The following is an 18300-nucleotide window of genomic DNA, read 5'->3' on the forward strand; positions in this document are numbered from 1 at the left end:
GCTACCTAAAGTATAAGGGCAAAACAAAGAGTAACATGCCGGAAGGTTTCCTTGGGGCAGAGCCTAGGACGGAAAAGCAGAGGTTCCAGAACCTGATGGACCTGGACTTCTCTCTCTGCACCTTGAATGTCTTATCTGCAATGGAAACACACACACACACACACACACACACACACACACACACACACACCCCAAAACCATGGCTCTTACATGAGGCTGAATATAAAATATCTGGCTCATGGTAGGTATTCAAAAACGTGGTGTTCTCTTGCCCCCACGAAGGAGGCAGAAGTGACTCAGATCCGTAAGGATGGGTGGCGTCCTGACAGGCAGAGGGGAGGTGGGAAGGTTTACCAGGAGGCAACAGCAGCCACGCAACCCACAGCAGGAACAGCAGGGCACATATGTGGGTTAGGACCCTGCATTCAAATGCTGGCTCCACTGCTATTAGCCAGGTCATCTTAAGCAAGCAGTAACTGCCAGGTACCTCAACTTCCTCATCTGTAAAATGGAAATACTAATAGAACCTATTTCCTGAGATTGTTAGAAGAATTCATAGACGAGTAAACACATAGGATACCTGGTACATGGTGAACGGTCAGATAATGTTGGCTATTTTTTTTGCTTATTTATTTATTTTTGAGAAGGTGGGGGGGGGGAAGGGGCGGAGAGAGGGGGACAGAGAGAATCCCAAGCAGGCTCCGCCCTGTCAGTACGGATCCCGATGCAGAGCTCGAACTCATGAACTGTGAGACCACGATCCGAGCTGAAACCAAGAGTTGGACGCTTAACCAACTGAGCTACCCAGGCGCCCCAATGTTACCTGTTTTTTTTTACGTATGGAGGGGAGTGAGGTTCAGTATGAATTACAGAACAAAGGACATGACAGTAGGAAGAATGGGGCCAAGGAGAACCTTAAGTGCCCAAGTTAGTCTGGACTTAATTAAGGAGATAAAGGCCCATTGCAGGTTCCTGAATGGAGGTTGACACAGATTAATTATAAGTTGAAAATGATAGAATCAAACGAGTTCCTGCCATAGCTTTAAATTACATCAGAAAGGGCTGTTCTTGAATAGTGACTCAAGTCTCCTGTCTCTACCCCTCAAAGATGGTATTCTTTGGAAAAAAGGAGAAGGAATACGGCAGATCATGTATCTGGTCATTTTGCTGGTCTCTCAATTTACAATCCCATGAAGTCACTTGGTCGGCAGGGAGACTGGCACTTGGGGTGTCCGATCATTCTGACTTCTCAAATTAAGTAGCCATGAGCTACTTTCTGAAGTGACTAGGCTCATTGTTTGGGCTGTCTGTCTCAGCCCACACATCCTGCCCTCACCCCCACCCACACCCACCCACACACAGGCAGGCAAAGTCAACTGGGGATCATTCCGCCAATCTCCACCGTGCTCTCCAAGGGCAACGCTGTAATCCCCAGGATCAGCGGAGAAGTGGCAGGAAGGTGAGTGGGCGTGAACACGATTCCCCACCTCACTTCATTCGGATCTGGGCCTCTAGAGATAGGCAGAATCAGAGGAAACGACTGAGGAAAAGCATTCTGCATTCTAGAGATGGTAATGAGAAGGGCAATTAGCATAAATGCGATTTTGACACGCGTGGATGTTCTCTGTACAGAGAACTCCAAACGCTGGGTCCAGGACAAAATGGGTGCCCACGATCCTGTGAGTGCTTTGTGACAGGAGAAACCACTCGACCACAAACGGTGTGGAGCCAACTCAAAAAAATCCAAATGCACATTTCTTGGCCTTCGGGATCCAGAGAAAACGACCACAGACTCTGACAGATGTAATGGGCAATAATTCCTTTGAATCTATGATTTGCTTAGCAGAAAAAAAAAAAAAAAAAAAAAAAAAAAGGAAGTCAGGTAATCCTTAACTGACCCCAAGCGGTAAAAATACACCAGCCTAAGCGTTCAGCTCTTTGTGGGTATTCACGGTGTGACACTAGCGCCACCTGCTGCACTTACGGGGACATGGCAAAGCGCAGACCCACGAGAGCTAGTGTAGGTGGGGCCCTACTGCGTTCATTCAGGGTCATCTTGGAGGAGAGTATTCTTTTGGTGCTGGGCGCTGAGATGGAAGTGGCAAAGGAAGTAATTTGTGGACAGAAGCCTATGATAGAGTTTGTCATTAGAGCCAAGAGAACTAATATTTTAAGTGAACAAACAGTATTTAATGAGAGGGCTATGATCCAATGTCTCCAAACTGCTGGCCTTTTAGGAGCCCAACAAAGGTACCTCCAGCTCCCAGCCTGTGTGACTGCAGGTTGGCCAGTTCTGTCCCAAGTCCGTCTAAGAATTCCTGGGAGTTCGTAGACACTGCTAAACCTGACTGCCCCTAAGCCTGAGTGTCATCTTTCTAAGCTTTGGTGTAGACGACTGTTCCGGAGAGGGTTTTTTTGTCCCCCGCCCCCTGCAATTTGTAACGATTTCCCACCGGATGGGGTCCTCACGAAATCCCACACCCTCCAACATCACTTTGTCAAAACACGGATAGAGCCTTCCCTTTGATGCCCAATTCACACTGACAACAAGGTAGCCAACTTTTGAGGATTTCAAGGGGATCCCCGTGTAGAAAAGAAAACCCCAAACTCATTAACAGACCCCGATGCTCCCACACTCAACCGACCCCATCCCTGCCGGCTCTCTCCCTCTGCCTCCAACCTCCATCCTGGCGATTCCTACTCTGACCAGGATTTCCCAAGCTGGACTCTCTTCCCGGAGACCCTGACCCACCACACACAAAACAACAGAGAAGCCCCAAACACCCAATGTTCCACCTTACAGAGAGACGACCTGAGCTGCCTCTTCAAAGTCCTACTCTGGCAGCAGCCAGTACCTGTTCTTTGACGGGGATTTAAGAAAACACACAGCTAACAGCCAACCAGCCCTTCTTGTGGTGGACAGGAGGAGGTACCAGGCGGGGGAACGAGATCTGAGGTAAAATGACGGGTTGAAGCAATGATTTTGCAGAAGTCTGTAAGGCAGCTGCAAAGCATTAGAAATGCTGTAAGTAAAAACCAAGCGATGTCAAAAACAAAAACAATTAAAAGGCCAAATGGGTTTTGAAAAATGGAAGCATCCTTCAAAGATTTGCCTGAATCCCCAAAATAACTATTTGGAAGGGAACGGAACTCTTCTGGCTACAAAATTTAATTTTAAAATAACCTTCGGGGGCGCCTGGGTGGCGCAGTCGGTTAAGCGTCCGACTTCAGCCAGGTCACGATCTCGCGGTCTGTGAGTTCGAGCCCCGCGTCGGGCTCTGGGCTGATGGCTCAGAGCCTGGAGCCTGTTTCCGATTCTGTGTCTCCCTCTCTCTCTGCCCCTCCCCCGTTCATGCTCTGTCTCTCTCTGTCCCCCAAAAAATAAATAAACGTTGAAAAAAAAAATTAAAAAAAAAAAAATAACCTTCGTTTCTCAAAACGGACATAGGATACCATTTTTATGAAATGCTTTTTCTACAATAACCTCCTCTCCCTAATACAATAGCAAGGGTTCCTTGAACCTAAACTATATTTAACGTTAAGACGCGTATTAGCTTAGGCATGCGCAGAGGGCACACGCGATTTGCAACAGGATCAAGAAACCCCCAGAGTCAGGCTCAGTTTAAAGCAGCAGCTCTCCATCCCGGCAGCGTATTGGCATCACCTGGGCTACCCAGGCCCCACTCCAGAACGATAAAACCAGAATGTCCGGAGGTGAAGGACGGACGTCGGGATTGTCTTGTGAAGCTTCCCAGGTGATCCCAATGTGCAGCCAGCAATGAGAAGCACTAACCTAAGGAAAGGAAACAAGGTATCACTTTTCGTACAAAGGCAGCAGAACAGCACTGGATGATGATTCTAGGACCGCAAGCCTCTCTCTCAGATAACAGTTTGAGTCAATCTTGCCTGAATCTTAGGGTAAAAGATTGCAGTGAGAATTATAGTTCTAAGAGCGATTTCTCTGTAATAGTGTTTCTTGATCTGTGGTTCAAGGCGCATGGGTGTCACCATCTTCTGGGGAATTTGTTAAAATGCCCTTCCTGGGTCCCACCTGCGATCCACCGACCTCTGCGTGTGATTAACTAACTAGAAGTCGGTAACGGCGGCCGAGGTCAGATCCGGGCCTGTCCGGCTCCAGGTTCTTCCAAATCCCCTCAACACTTTTCACCAGTGAAAGTGCAACCCCCGTCAGAGAAAGCAGAGCTTTAGATGATCCTAAACGAAAGGTAATTATTTAAAACAAAAGAATGGAAAACAACAGCAAAACTTCCCTAGCACTCCTCCCTCCAAAGGAATCCTCTATCAATTACTGTAGAGCAGAAAATACTATCCCTCCCTTTCCTTCCTGTTCCACTACATTTTTTCCCTTCTAACAAATATCCCTTTCTCCCCCAAATAAGGTCATTTGGAAAAATCCCTGGTAGGTGTCAGCATCTGTAAGAAAATAATAAAATGGCTGCATAAGGGAACCTGCCCCCAGAGCTCAGGATGTACTTCCCTGCACGGCTCTCGAGTCTCACATCTCCCACACGGGCTGCAGGAAAGTGTGTACTTGCTTCTTACATCAGAATAAGGTGAAAAATATAACTAAATGGTTTTGCCCATTTAGAACTGGCTGGGAACCAACTTTTCTTTCTTTTTTTTTTAATCTGGGCTGTTCTCAGTCACTGCCACATACACTTCTACCTTAAAAAATAAAAAGAAAGAAAAGAAGAGTTGCACCTTACTTACAGCAAGCTGGGACCTTGTTTGTAGAACAAGGATTGGGGGGGGGGAGGGGCGGGGTCAGTAAGGAGTCGTGTGCCAAGAAACCTCATGTGACATGTGGACAACCTCTGAACCCCACTACCGACTCACGCACCGTACAAAGAGCCAGTGTGGAACCGGACTTTAAATGCAACAAGTACTATCTGTCCAGAAAACAAATCGTACAGAATTCTTCCTATATTGTCAGTGTGAATGGCACCCAGTACAACCCTTGCAGAAAGTGATCCGGTCATGACCCTGACAGATGTTCATAAGCATCATTCATTTTAACTCAACAATCCAGTTTCCAGGAATCCGGTAGAAAGCAATCCACAGAGAGAACAAGGACGTTCACAGCAGCGAACGGCAGAAACACTAGAAAACATGGTTAGGAATACCTGTTATCTGCTGGGCTTCGCTGAATGCTTAACATAATCCTGAATGATGAGAGTTATTTTTGCCATTTCTACACACAAAGAAACTAAATCAGAGAGGCTAAGGAGTTGGCCTTCTGTCATCCAGCTCGCGTGGGTGAGGGCTGGATTCGCACCCACGTTCACACCCTCCTCAATCCCCTCGGTGCTCAAGGGCAGTCAGAATGCAAGTCACATATATCACAGCACATTCCATGGACTACACAGCCATTATTTACAATAAGAAAAATACTTAGGTCAAATGAAAATACAAAATTGTATATACAGTAGGACCTAACCTGTATACCAAAGACCTCAAAGAAAAAAATGAACCCCAGTGTTATTGAGTGATTCCCTCTGAGAGTGGCAACAGAAGTCAAAAGTATGGAGGGTGGGTCCAGCTAACCTGAAATTCCCATTTCTGTTTATAATTGGAAAATAGGTACTAATGAGGAAAGCAAGGTTTGGGCCATCTTATAACTAATGCCGCTGGTCAGAGTCCTTGACAATCAGTTCTCTTTAAAGTGGATACATAAATGGAAATAGAGAAGCTCAGCTCAGTTTATTAAAATTTGAAATAGGAAAAAAAGCCCCCCCCCCCCCCAAAACCAGTCATTTTGAAAGCATAACCCTAGCAATCAAAGCCCGAAGCTAGCTTCCAAGAGAATGGCGAGGCAGACAATGTGGAGGAATGTGCCAAGACTCCCAAACCCCCAGGCCAGGTCTAGGACACGGGAAGGTGGGGCAAGTATGCAGGGGGGAGACCAACGGCAGAGCCACAGGCACAGGTCTGCGGGTACATCTCTAAGCTCTTACCCTTGCGTAGACAGCACTGAAGCTGTGAGTCAGAAAGACTAACAGGTGATGGTTAATATTTAACATTTTCTGGACTCTGCCGTGCCCCTAGAGTCCTGTATCAGCTGGGGTGGAGGCCTAACCATAGGGTGGCTCAGAGATGTCAACGTACTGTACCAGGCCGGCCAGAGAGGGTGCAGGTCCCCTACAAGGTCCTCCAGGTTGTCTGGTGGCCCTGCCGTACCCTAAGTGTGACACTTTCTTAATGTGGACACTGGCTAATACCACAGCCAAGTTCCAGCTTGAGAGAGCAGAGAAAGGGCAGGTAGAGGATGTGACCTAGAAGTTGTACCCATCACTCTGACTCGTACCCCACTGACCAGTACCTGGGAGAGAGAGTCTCCAGCGAGGCGATCTGGGACCGACTCAAGCTCAGGAGGTGCTATTTCTAAAAGGAATAAGGGGGCAATCAGCATCTCTCGTGGTTCAGTGACCGTCTCTTCAAGCAGACTTTTAACAGTTGCTTACATTCTCAGCATGAATCCAGAGGCCTGAAGGAAAGGGTTTCTGGAAGCAGGGACGAGGAGTGAAGGGCAGGATTACCGATGTGAGGAGAAAGGGCAGGCCGGGCGTCCAGGCCCGGTTCCACACAGCTTGCCCTTTACAACCTCTGCTGCCCAGGTCAGGGCAGCGGGACAGTCGTCTGAGGAGGAAAAGCGCAGTCGCCCCTCCCACAGCCTCCCAGCTCTTGGCGGCCGCGCTCGCTGGCCTACCCGCCTGTCCCGGAGGACCACCTTCCAAAAGCACACAAGGAGTGAAAGCTGAGCCCAGGGAAGCCAGGTTGCAGGTCCAGTGCTGCAGACCGGGCCACGTGGACACGCGCTCCTGCAAACTGTGCGGCTGTGCCTAGAAAACGAGGACACGAGCAAGGTCAGACCTGCCCCGGCTCGTGTGCAAATGGTCCGGATCTCAGTCTTTCCTTTGCCATTATACTGGTTAAAAACCCCTTCCTAAAGCAGTGATGCATGTGTGCAGACTACAGAGAGCTGTCACCGCATGGCTCCGAGGTCGGCTGGGGTCGTTCTAGGAAATCGCCTAAGAACGTGGTCAAAACCTAAGCGAGAATGGGACCCCCTCCTCGCTTCACACAGGCCAACTCAATGTACTGGGCAGCGGTTTTCCACCGTTAACGTCCACACTGAGTCTCACTCAAGATTTTGGCTGAAGAAACTGTTTTGGGGCTAAGAGGTTTGAAAACCATCACACAAGAACTTAGAGTAGCCTGTGTGCTTAAGGAATCCTAAGGCAGGAATAACACTTTATGAAGACACAAAATAACAATCCAATTGTACATGTTGAAATGTTCCCCTTTCCTGCTGGTATTTTAGGCAAAAGGGATTGAGGAAATGTATTCCAGAGAACTGTGTTTAATTTTAAAACCTAGAGGGACAGCAGAATAGTTTTATCTTCATAGGCAACTATCATTTGCAAAGAAAGGTTCTTACGAAGAAGGTAAACCGTCCAAGATACATCTTCACTGTCACCATCACAAATCAGTCCTCAATCCTCAGACACAGAACCTTTCTGCCTCTCTCAAAAACTCCAGGCCCCTAAAACTAAGCAAGTTGTCCTTCTGCCTTGGCATCACCCAATTTTCTTTCCTGTTACAAGTCTCCTCTAGCTTCAACGTCCACCTAGACGACTATAACCATCTCAAGAACGTCTCCATTTAGAACCACTTCCTGTGAAAAATTCTACTCAAGATACCCAGCGGTGTTTCCACACAGCTCCTCCAGCAAAGTCACATACCCATAAACTTGACTTCATAAACCCACCGTCTTCTTGAAAAACTATCAAGTTACTTTAAAAATAAGACACAAACCTTCATAAAAATATAGTCATCGAATTTATTATTCTCATTAGGCTGCCATTTTATGAAGAATTCCTAACAGTAACGTTTCTTGACATGCAAGACTTAGCATTAATGGCTTATGTTACTATAAATACTGCTGCTTGCAAGCAGTACATGGGTTTTAGAGTTTTAAGACTACAGACTTTTATTATTCAAATCTTACTCAGTTTACGTTAAAATCAGAAGGTTCTGAACAGCTGGTTAGGAAGGTAGCCAAGATGCAGGAAAGATGTCTGCGCCTCCTTTTCAAGGGCAGCCAACTCTTGAACGGTAGGTGCCAAAATATCCACATGGCCTTTATAGTTTCCACCTGCATCACACACACAAATTATAAAGTCATGTAAATGACAGGCTTGAAAAAACTTGTCAGCAATACTTTGGCTCAATCACGTCCGTTTAAACATTGCTTCTAGCAATAAAAATGTACTACTGGGCAAGTTATCTCCAAAAGTGAGTTTTAAAAATGTTAAATCAATATAAATAAATGGTTAGGCCTCACTAATAGTGTCCCAATACCCCTAGCAACCCCTCCCCTCTGCTCTTTTTTGGTTTGGAAAGCACTAGCTTAGTAGTCTGAATTTTTTGAAAAAATTTTCAGGAATGAGCTGAGGGCATTCCAGGCCAAAGGAGCAACCGTGCGCTGGGTTACCACTTGAATTAAATCGAAGGTTTTCAATTTTGTTCAAAATCGCCATTATTCTCTCGCTTCCTAATAATTCCATAAATGTTCAACTACTCTATGACACGAATACCTCAAGAGACACAGGTAAGCTGCTGTCCTTCATTGGCACACAAATCACATAACCAAAGCATGTGACAAGACAGGTACAGATAAACCGCTGCGAGAGTCATAGGAGGAAATGATTAATCTGCTAAAACAGACACTCAGCATGAGATGAAATTACCTACTCTCTTCTACACAATGAAGCTCAGAAAGGACACATTCACATTCAGAACAGAAATAAAAGTAACTCAAAGCTTACCACCAGCGGCTCTCTTTTGACCATAGGTAACTTTCCCATCAAATTCGTCCACTGGGACCTTTATATCTGGTTCAACCTGAGAAATGGTGCAATTCAGATGTTCTTCTATCTCAGACAGCAACTAAGAAGGGAAAGGAAACAAAAAGCATTTTTGAGGAAAAATCTCATTTTGACAGAGCTGAATTTTAATAGCATCAAATAAACCAGGAAGACTATAATCCTTAGAATAAGTGGAAGTTAGATTTCTGATGAGATAAACTCACAAGTTATAATTTACAAACTCTGACGTTGTAATAAATCACTACTTTTCCTCATAACCAACCAACAGATAAACGCCGGGGTATAATTTTTATAATTAAATGCAGTCTATCTTTGCCAATTTCAGTACGTTTTTACGAGTCTTACCTGCATCTCATTGTACCATATGGTACAGCCACCATCTTCCTTAAGTCTCGTGTTATAACACCCTTTTCCACGGCTGCTACATACGTGGTACCAAACCTACGTTAAAGATGGAAAAACACTAACATGTAGAGACGGAAACACACTAGTTATCTTTACTCTCAATTAGTTTCTGCAGTATTTTCTGTCCCCGAGGAACAAGAGAAATTGCAGGCGTGACATGCGGTCCACTCACTACTGGCCCTCAGGAACGCGTTAACTCGGTCTGCTGAAAGAGTTCTTTTGGAGAAAAATCCTGACGTTTTCCTAGAATGCATGTCAATTATAGAAAGGAATTCTCAGATAAAAACAAGGGCGAACAAGTGAATGCTAGAGAATGCTATATTGAGGTTATATCAAAAATAAAGTCCACATGTTTTCTATAAGAAATAAAAAGCAAAACGAACGGCCGGTTTGAACACGGAGTGTGTGGGAGCTCCTTATTCTTGCAACTTTTCTGTAAATTTGTATCAAATTGTGTTTCCAGATAAGTCCCCATCCTCTCCCATAAGAGTTTTCTGTAGCATAATGTCAGAGAGGATTTAAATAGTTTTTGGTGAAATCGAGCATATATATTAAAGCTATTAGTGAAAATCACAGTTTGCATTTTCCTTTCTATACTTCATCTCATTATTGGTCCATTTGAAAATATAGAAAAAAAGATGCCATTAAAAAGTTCAATTATACTCCAGGGGCGCCTGGGTGGCTAGATGGTTGAGCTTCTGACTTTGGCTCAGGTCATGATCTCACCATTTCCTAGTTCGAGCCCCGCGTCGGGCTCTGTGCTGACAGCTCAGAGCCTGGAGCCTGCTTCGGATTGTGTCTTCCTCTTTCTCTGCCCCTCCCCCATTTGTGCTGTCTCTCTCTCTCTCTCCTTCTCTCTCTCTGTCTCACAAATAAACACTAAAAAAATTTTTTTAAATAACAAAAAAAATGTTCAATTATATTCCATATGCAACTGAATTCAGTGTAAATGGAAAAATCAAACTGCTTTCATTTCCAACATCTAAAACAACACAAACAGCGAATATAATACAGCGCTGAAAAGATTACCTTTTCTTTCTCTGTTGCCACCAGGGAAATGGCCAGACCCATCCTGAAAGATTTTAGAGTCCTTATTAGACTTTATTCAAGAAGCAAGCAAATATTAAAAGAACAAAAGAGAAACTCCAGCGGCACCTTTCAGCTCTTCCCACTCGGCCAATTCGGTGGACGTAGTTTTGCTTCTCATCAGGCAAAGTGACATTTATAACTGAAAATAAGAACAATTATTACCAGTCGCCATTAGTTCTACAATTTTCAAACGTATTAGATGTTTGATGTTTTAAATATTTCAAACGTATTAGAGGGTTTACTTTGAATTCCATAAAATGTAAACCGCAGGGATCAGAACTTTCTTCTTACCGTAGGGAACACCATGGATGTCAATTCCTCTGGCGGCTACATCTGTGCAAATCAAGAACCTCACATCTCCTTTCTAGAGAGAACAGAGAAGGAATTTACTGGTACGTATACTAAAAAATAAACACGAATATGGTCATCCACTGGATGAGACAGACTTCTGATAACTAATGTGTTACTATCAGACTAGAGGTCCAGATATTCATAATTCACTGGGCCATGTCTTAAATTTTTAAGTCATGATCTGCTAAAATAAGACACTGAATAAATCAATAATTGGGTTCATTTTTTACTTTCTTTTTTCCCACACCAAAAATATTAAACTGCTATAATGTGGCTTTATCTTTAGAAATCCTGACTGGTAATTCAAAAGACAGATAGAACAAAATGTTAAAACATAAGTATTATCTTTACCCTTGTATTAAAATAAACTCAGAATACTAGGTGTTTTCCCTTGAGGTTACACTTTCTGTGACAACAAAAATCCTAAAGAGATAGGAACCTAGAAGGGGCCCCTGTGCTCTCACCAAAAAAATACAAATTAGCTTTTGGGTGTCATTTGTGCTCCAAGGCACAGAGTGAGAGACAGGAAGGGGAAGGACACGCTGACCTGGGGCCCAGGGTAAGGTCCAGGGCGGAGAAGGGCACACAACGTGGCTCAAGTGTGGCCACGCAGCGCGCTTCACTACCCACGTCACTTCTGCTCGGCACGGAAGCGGAATCCAAAGTCCCTCACCCAGCACTTCCCACCCTCTACTCACATGACGGGTCTGAGAGAAGATGATATTCACACTCTGCACTGGGGCAAACACACTGGTAAGCAGGGACAATGCTGTGGCTGGAGGCTCAAGCCCAACCCACCTCCACCAAGAGCTACACAACCCGGTCACGGGCTGCAAGCATGGAACTGGGACGGTGTGCCCCAAACAATTACAAATAGTCTTAATTCCACAAAACCGTATTCTGATACCTATCCTAATCAATCTATGAACTCTCTATGGATATTACACAAACTATTAAAAAAAAAAAAAAAAAAAAGACTCCCAGACACGGTTTAACTATCCCATGATGCTTCTCTTAAAAAAAGAGCTACCTTGGGGCGCCTGGGTGGCTCAGTCGGTTGAGCGCCCGACTTCAGCTCAGGTCATGATCTCACAGTTCGTGAGTTCGAGCCCCGCATCGGGCTCTGTGCTGGCAGCTCAGAGCCTGGAGCCTGCTTGGGATTTTGCGTCTCCCTCTCTCGCTGCCCCTTCCCCTCTCATGCTCTGTCTCTCTCTGTCTCTCAAAAATGAATAAACATTAAAAAAATAAATAAATAAAAATATTGTTTAAAAAAAAAAAAAAAGAGCTACCTGAAAGAATGAGTCTAAAATTCCTTAAGTTGAAAATTCTTATTACAGTGGTGTTGTGCTGACAGAGAACTTACAATTTACCATTTGACTGCTAAAGATGACTAAATCCTGCCATGATAAGGATATACCAACAGGGTAAACATCTTCAGAAATTTCTAGGACAATTGCTTTAATGATATTTACCAGAACTAATTAAAACTGGCTACAATTCCCCTCTGAAGTATTAAAGAAATGCAGTCAGCTAAATATTAGTACCTTAAATCTTTCCAAGTTTTGCTTCCTCTCATGAGGCTTTCTGTCACCATGAAGACAAACACATGAGAACTGGTGTCCTTTTTTATCAGGTCCTAGTGAAAAGCACATTCAACAGTTAACCCTGGAAAACATTACACCTAAGACCATGTCAAAAAACCAATAGCATTCAGACTACACTGTTACCATATAATTCCACAGAAATCCATACCCCAATCTGCCATAAACCATGATTAACACAATTTCTATCATAGGTGAAATGCCACTGAAATAAACTCTATGAGCATTAAAACTGATTTGCTTCGAAGGACATTTTTAGTCACTCTTCCTGATCTACAGAAGTAGATGGAACAGTGTACCAACTAACTGTGTTAGTGAAAGGAAAACATATGTGTATACCAGGAACTTCACCTATCCCATATAAAGCCAGGAACCAAAAAGTAGATCCGAGATCAATCTTGGAAGAACCAAAACAGGCTTTATGAAGTTGAGGCCCTTACCTAAAAGGTCACTCCCATAACCCTACCCTCCTCAAGGTGTTCTAAGCAGCTTAGTTATCCGGTTCCCTGACCGAAGCAGATTAGAAGAACCAAATTGGTCAGATGAAGAGGAACTACAATAGAGTCAGTGCAGTGGTAGCCAATCCCGAAAAGAAACTCAAGCAGATACAGTAACAAAAGCAGTAGAGTCCAGACTACAGTAAGAGCAAACAACCTTCCGGAACTTAATAGAATGTACAGGCTCCACTATGAGGTAGCCCAGGGTAACAAGTATGCCATAACTACTCTCCATAGCAAATTTTAGGTTCAATACGATATACTTCAGAATTCAAGGAAAAACATATTATGAAGAGCTATCCGTCCACCCAAAATGACTCACACAAGAACTAACCATGCAGAGGAGAGATGACAGCAAATCAGAACTTGCAGGCCAACCTACAGCTGGTCTGCCACATTCCGAGCTCGAGTGGCTGAGGAAAGTATCCTAGATACACTCCTACTCTCGGTGGAGCTGTGTATCGCGAAGGGAGGGATCCTTCATTTTGCCCTCTCTTCAACCTCTGAAGTCTGGTATACGCTGTGTTATTTTGGTTTTAATCATGGTTTGGGAGAGTTGGTTTTTAAGTAAAAGTATCCAGACTATTTAGGGAAGGAAGGTGAAAGGAACTAGGGAATAGTACTGCTTGATTAACAGCATTCCCAACCAAATAATCAAATCCTCCATTCAAAACCAACATGGACAGGAAGAAGTATTTATTACGAATCAGTCTCTGTAACTCAACCAACCAAGCAAGTCTGTTTGCCATGACTTGGGGGAAAAAAAAGGTACTGAACTATTCACTGTAAGGAACGATGTAACATGTTCTTTATATGACCATTACTTCAAATTTTTCATATTTTCTATTTTAGAGTTTTCTGGTTCCTTGATATACAACAATTATAAAAAGAGATATGTTAGAGTTTTCCCCATTATGAAAATAGGATTTACCTGTTACCTTGTACATCTGTCAAATTTTGCTTTATATATTTTTACATTTATTATATTTCTTAAAATTTTTTTTAACGTTTATTTTTGAGAGAGAGAGACAGAGCACAAGAGGGGGAGGGACAGAGAGCAAGGGAGACACAGAACCCAAAGCAGGCTCCAGGCTCTGAGCTGTCAGCACAGAGCCCGACATGGGCTCGAACCCACAAACCACGAGATCATGACCTGAGTCGAAGTCAGACGCTTGACCGACTGAGCCACCCAGGCGCCCCTACTGTATTTCAAACACAGCAACAATGAATGAATTCTAAAAGTGAACAGCTATATTTTCACCTCCTGGATTATACCATTAACATTTACTATATTTGCTTTACTCCATATCTGTCCCTCTGTCCTATCAATTCATTTTTATATTTCTGATGCATTTTACTGTAAGCTGCAAATATCTACACACAGTTTAGCACGCATTTCATTAACTAGAATGTAGTTATTTGGTTAGGTTTTACTGTTTTCCTCTAACGTGAAATACTACATACAAGGAAATGTATAAATCTTAAGTGTATATCTGCTGAGTTTTGACAAATGCACGTACCTATGTAGCCCAAAGCCCTACAAGATAGAGAATATGAATGTCATCCCACAAAGAACCCACATGCTTTCCCAGATAACCCCACTCCCGTTGTCCCAGGGGAAACCACTGTTGCGGGTTTTTTCTCCATCAAAGACTAGTTCTGACTCTTCCAGAACTTCACGTAAGTGGAATCATACAGTATACACATATACACTCTTGTGTAAGAAATCCTTCATTCAGCATCATGTCTGAGATTCACCCAGAGTCGCTGCATCCACCAGAAGTCCATTCCTTTGTACTGCCGGGCAGGACTCCACGGTATAAATAGTTCACATCTGGTTTAAGCCATTCCCCCACTGATGCCCACTTAGTGTATTTTCAGTTTGGGCCTATTATAAATAAAGCCGCCATGACCATTCTTGCCTATATCTTTTCTCACTGTATCTTGGGTAAATTTTACTTATCTTGGGTAAATATTTAGGAGTTGGATTACTAAGCCATAAGACAGCAATGTTAATTTTATTAAAACATGTAAGACCTTTTACCAAGGTGCCTGGACAACAGCAGCATACAAACACTCCAGCTGCTTCATATCCTTGCCAAAATCGGGTGTCGTATTTGTAATCTAGCTATTCCAATGAGTGTACGTGGTATTACATTGTGATTTTGCATTTCCCTAATGACAGATCACGTTGGGCATTATTTCATGTTGATTCATATATATCATGTCATAAGGAGCATAATATTAGAATCATCATATAGTCATTGTAGATTAGATTTTTTATTACAGAGTGACCTTCTTTATTTCTAGCTAATATTTTTGTCTTAAATTCTATTGCATCTCTTATTAATACAGATAGACCAACTTTCTTTCGATTAGTAGTTTAGCTAATACATTTTTTCAGCCCCTTTTGATCTTTCCATGACCTCAGGTTTTAAGTATGTCTCTTGTAAACAGTATACGGTTAGATTTTATCCAGTCTAACAACGTATGCCTTTTAACAGAAGGCTTTGGCGCACTGATAAATACTAGAGCGAGCGTTCACTCATACAGATTTTTCCACCAGCCGTCTTACTCTGTAATTTCTAACCATTCTCTTTCCCATTTTTTTTCCTCTTCCTTTCTTAGCCTTTTTTCATATGAAGGTTTACTCCTCATTTATTGGTTTAGAAGACATACACTCTATTACTTAATAATCACCCTCAAAATTTTAATATTAAATAATACCATTACCTTTCTTCCAAATGACAGCAGCGCCTCAGAGCACTGGAATCAAACTGTGCCTGCGTGAAAAGCGGTTTTCCTGGGGCTTATCATATGGAAAAGTACTGGACAAGCACAGACACTGACAACGCGCCTCTACTGCTTTAAATTCAGCGCACGCGTTCTAGACCGCACCAACATGAGACTAATAACCGATTAAGTGAGGAAATAAACACAATTTATTTCAAGTGAGGAAACATTACCTCCTCCTTGTTGCATAAAATATTGCTCCAAGTTATCGCAGTCAATTTTGGTTCTACAGAAAATAATTGCTTGATCCATCTTGTGTTCCTTGATCGCCCGGACAGCATACTCCCCCTTCAGGATTTTAATAGCTTCAGACCACATCTCTTGAATACCACCACCACCACCACAACAAAAAAAAAGAATTTCAATCTAAAATTGTTATGAACACACATAATTACAGTCACAGACTTACTGCTTTGCCCACCTAAAAAAAACTCTGCTTTAATATAAGTAGTACAGACAAAAATAAGAAATATTAAGATAGGATGAAATGGTGAGAATATCCATTCGCTCATTTTTCTTTAAGTTTTATTTTTATTTATTTCGAGAGAGAGAGGGTGCATGTGTGAGAGGGGGAGGGGCAGAGAGAGGGGGACAGAGAGAATCCCAAGCGGGCTCTGCACTGTCAGCACAGAGTCCAAAGTGGGGCTCAATCCCACAAATTGGGAGATCGTGACTGGAGCTGAAACCAAGAGTCGGACGCTTAACCCACTGGGCCACTGAGTCACCCCAACTCATTTATTTCTATTTCTGTTAGTGTATGTTTATGCCATTTTATAGTGTGCCAAAAACACCTATGCCACGCCTCTTATGAAGGAAAACAGACGTATAAACACACAAATAAACAGAACTTCATACCCACAACAAAACTTTGCTCTTACCTCTCATGGAGATGTTTAGTCAATTATTTTAACCCCTTTTAAAAATAATTAATGGACTTTTTAAATCAATCTAACACCAGAAAGTTCATACTTCTCAACGGAATAAAAACTGTATGTCGAACTCGGTAATTTCTTAGTCATCATCCTCCCAATCTCTATTTTTCAGTGTGAAGCTACACTACAGTTACTCAACTATCTAATGCAAAACTTTAATTCTGTAATCCACCATATTTCTAAAGGCTCTCCGGTCATACCTAATTGCAGTATAAACTAAGCAAAACATTTATAAGAAAAAATTTATTTCGAAGAAGTAAAAATTTTTATTTTATGATATGCATTCCCTAACAGTGGGAGGATATATTATTTTGAACTAGCAAGGTCTCTGCTCTTCTCCAACGATAAGGCTAGTCGAGCATGCACCTTATAAATTTGGAACTGCACATAAAACCAAATTCAAAGGAACTCTATTTAATCAAGATTTCAGAGAATTCACCTTTTAGATATTGGCCATAAACCTACCAATGAATCCAACCATAAAGTAAATGCAGTCTAACCCTTCCCAACGATCCGCCTGAGACACCTGAATCCACACATCTGAGACCTACTCTAGGCCGGACGAGCACTATCCTTCCAATACAGCGTACCTTCGCAGATCTTTAACATGAGACACCTGAAATCGTCTCTGCTCTGCACAGAAGCATCTTCAAAGAATTAGGATTTAATGTTAGACTTTTTAAAAACTGGTAAATATTTCATGATATGGAGTGTCTGTTTAGGAGGATGAAAAAGTCCTGGAGATGGATGGCGGCAATGACTGCAACGTAGGGATGAACTTTATGCCACTGAACGTGACCACTTTAAAATGGTTAAAGTGGGCAATTTTGTGTTGGGAATATTTTACTGCACACAAAAAGAACAGATAAGCGATTCCAAGATAATTTCTGTATCTTTCACAAAGTTGTAAACTAAAGACATTTTTCTTTGTTAATTCCCCGAATGAAGAACCTACGTGACGTTTCTCCTGGGATTCAGGGCCAATGTAAAATCTGTTGCCAGAGAAATCTGCTGATATCCTCCAATCAATAAGAATTCCATAATCCAAAATACTTGTGACTTAGATGTCAGGAGACTAACATCTGAAATTCAGTGATTAATACTGCTCTAAGTTGACTGACACCAGTCAATTTTCCCCCATTTCTTTATTATTACTTTTGTTACCTTTATTGTCAAAATTCCTGTTCTAATTTTGTAGGTCACCTCAAATCCTTCATGAGAACAGACAGGGCATAAATTCAGTAAGACAAATCAATTTGTTTTCAAAATCTTTCAATCCCATTCATTCATTCATTCATTCACTCACTCATGCATGCATCTGTTCGCTCATTCAACTTACCCGGACTATTAGCACCAGGCCTTGTGTTATCTTTTGCATGTACATCATCCGTCTATGAAAAGAAAAGGAGAAAAACAGGGTGGCAAGTGGGTAAGTAAGGATTCCAAACAGGTATCGTTTTTTTTCTTAAAGAGAAAAGCGTATCTAACTTTAGATACAGACATATGTCTTTAAAGTATGTGGGCAAAATCATTCTTCAGATTCAGAAAAACCCTTTATTAACTGTGGGTCTAAGACTAATCAATTTTATTTTATTTTTATTTATTTATTTTTTTAAATATATGAAATTTATTGTCAAGTTGGTTTCTATACAACACCCAGTGTTCATCCCAAAAGACGCCCTCTTCAATACCCATAACCCACCCTCTCCTCCCTCCCACCCCC

General features: G+C 42.5%; 1 protein-coding gene and 1 long non-coding RNA gene across 2 annotated transcripts in view; one reads left to right on the forward strand and one right to left on the reverse strand.

Annotated features, from left to right (window-relative positions):
* Nucleotides 1–7847: 7847 nt before the first annotated feature.
* Nucleotides 7848–18300, reverse strand: part of DDX1 (DEAD-box helicase 1) — a 36905-nt gene continuing 26452 nt past the window's right edge. Inside the window, exons 18-26 of the mRNA XM_043604499.1 lie at nucleotides 17917–17968; nucleotides 15819–15965; nucleotides 12299–12390; nucleotides 10695–10767; nucleotides 10470–10542; nucleotides 10344–10386; nucleotides 9255–9350; nucleotides 8850–8970; nucleotides 7848–8176 (exon numbers count right to left, since the gene is read on the reverse strand). Of these exons, the coding sequence (XP_043460434.1) occupies nucleotides 8046–8176; nucleotides 8850–8970; nucleotides 9255–9350; nucleotides 10344–10386; nucleotides 10470–10542; nucleotides 10695–10767; nucleotides 12299–12390; nucleotides 15819–15965; nucleotides 17917–17968 (828 nt within the window). The 3' untranslated portion in view covers nucleotides 7848–8045. The remainder of the gene's footprint in view (nucleotides 8177–8849; nucleotides 8971–9254; nucleotides 9351–10343; nucleotides 10387–10469; nucleotides 10543–10694; nucleotides 10768–12298; nucleotides 12391–15818; nucleotides 15966–17916; nucleotides 17969–18300) is intronic.
* LOC122497454 lies at nucleotides 13508–15849 on the forward strand. Its single transcript, XR_006301120.1, has 2 exons — nucleotides 13508–13620; nucleotides 15604–15849. It is a non-coding gene; the product is annotated as an uncharacterized LOC122497454 (long non-coding RNA).

This window comes from Prionailurus bengalensis, chromosome A3, assembly GCF_016509475.1.
Source record: "Prionailurus bengalensis isolate Pbe53 chromosome A3, Fcat_Pben_1.1_paternal_pri, whole genome shotgun sequence".
Lineage (NCBI taxonomy): Eukaryota > Metazoa > Chordata > Mammalia > Carnivora > Felidae > Prionailurus > Prionailurus bengalensis.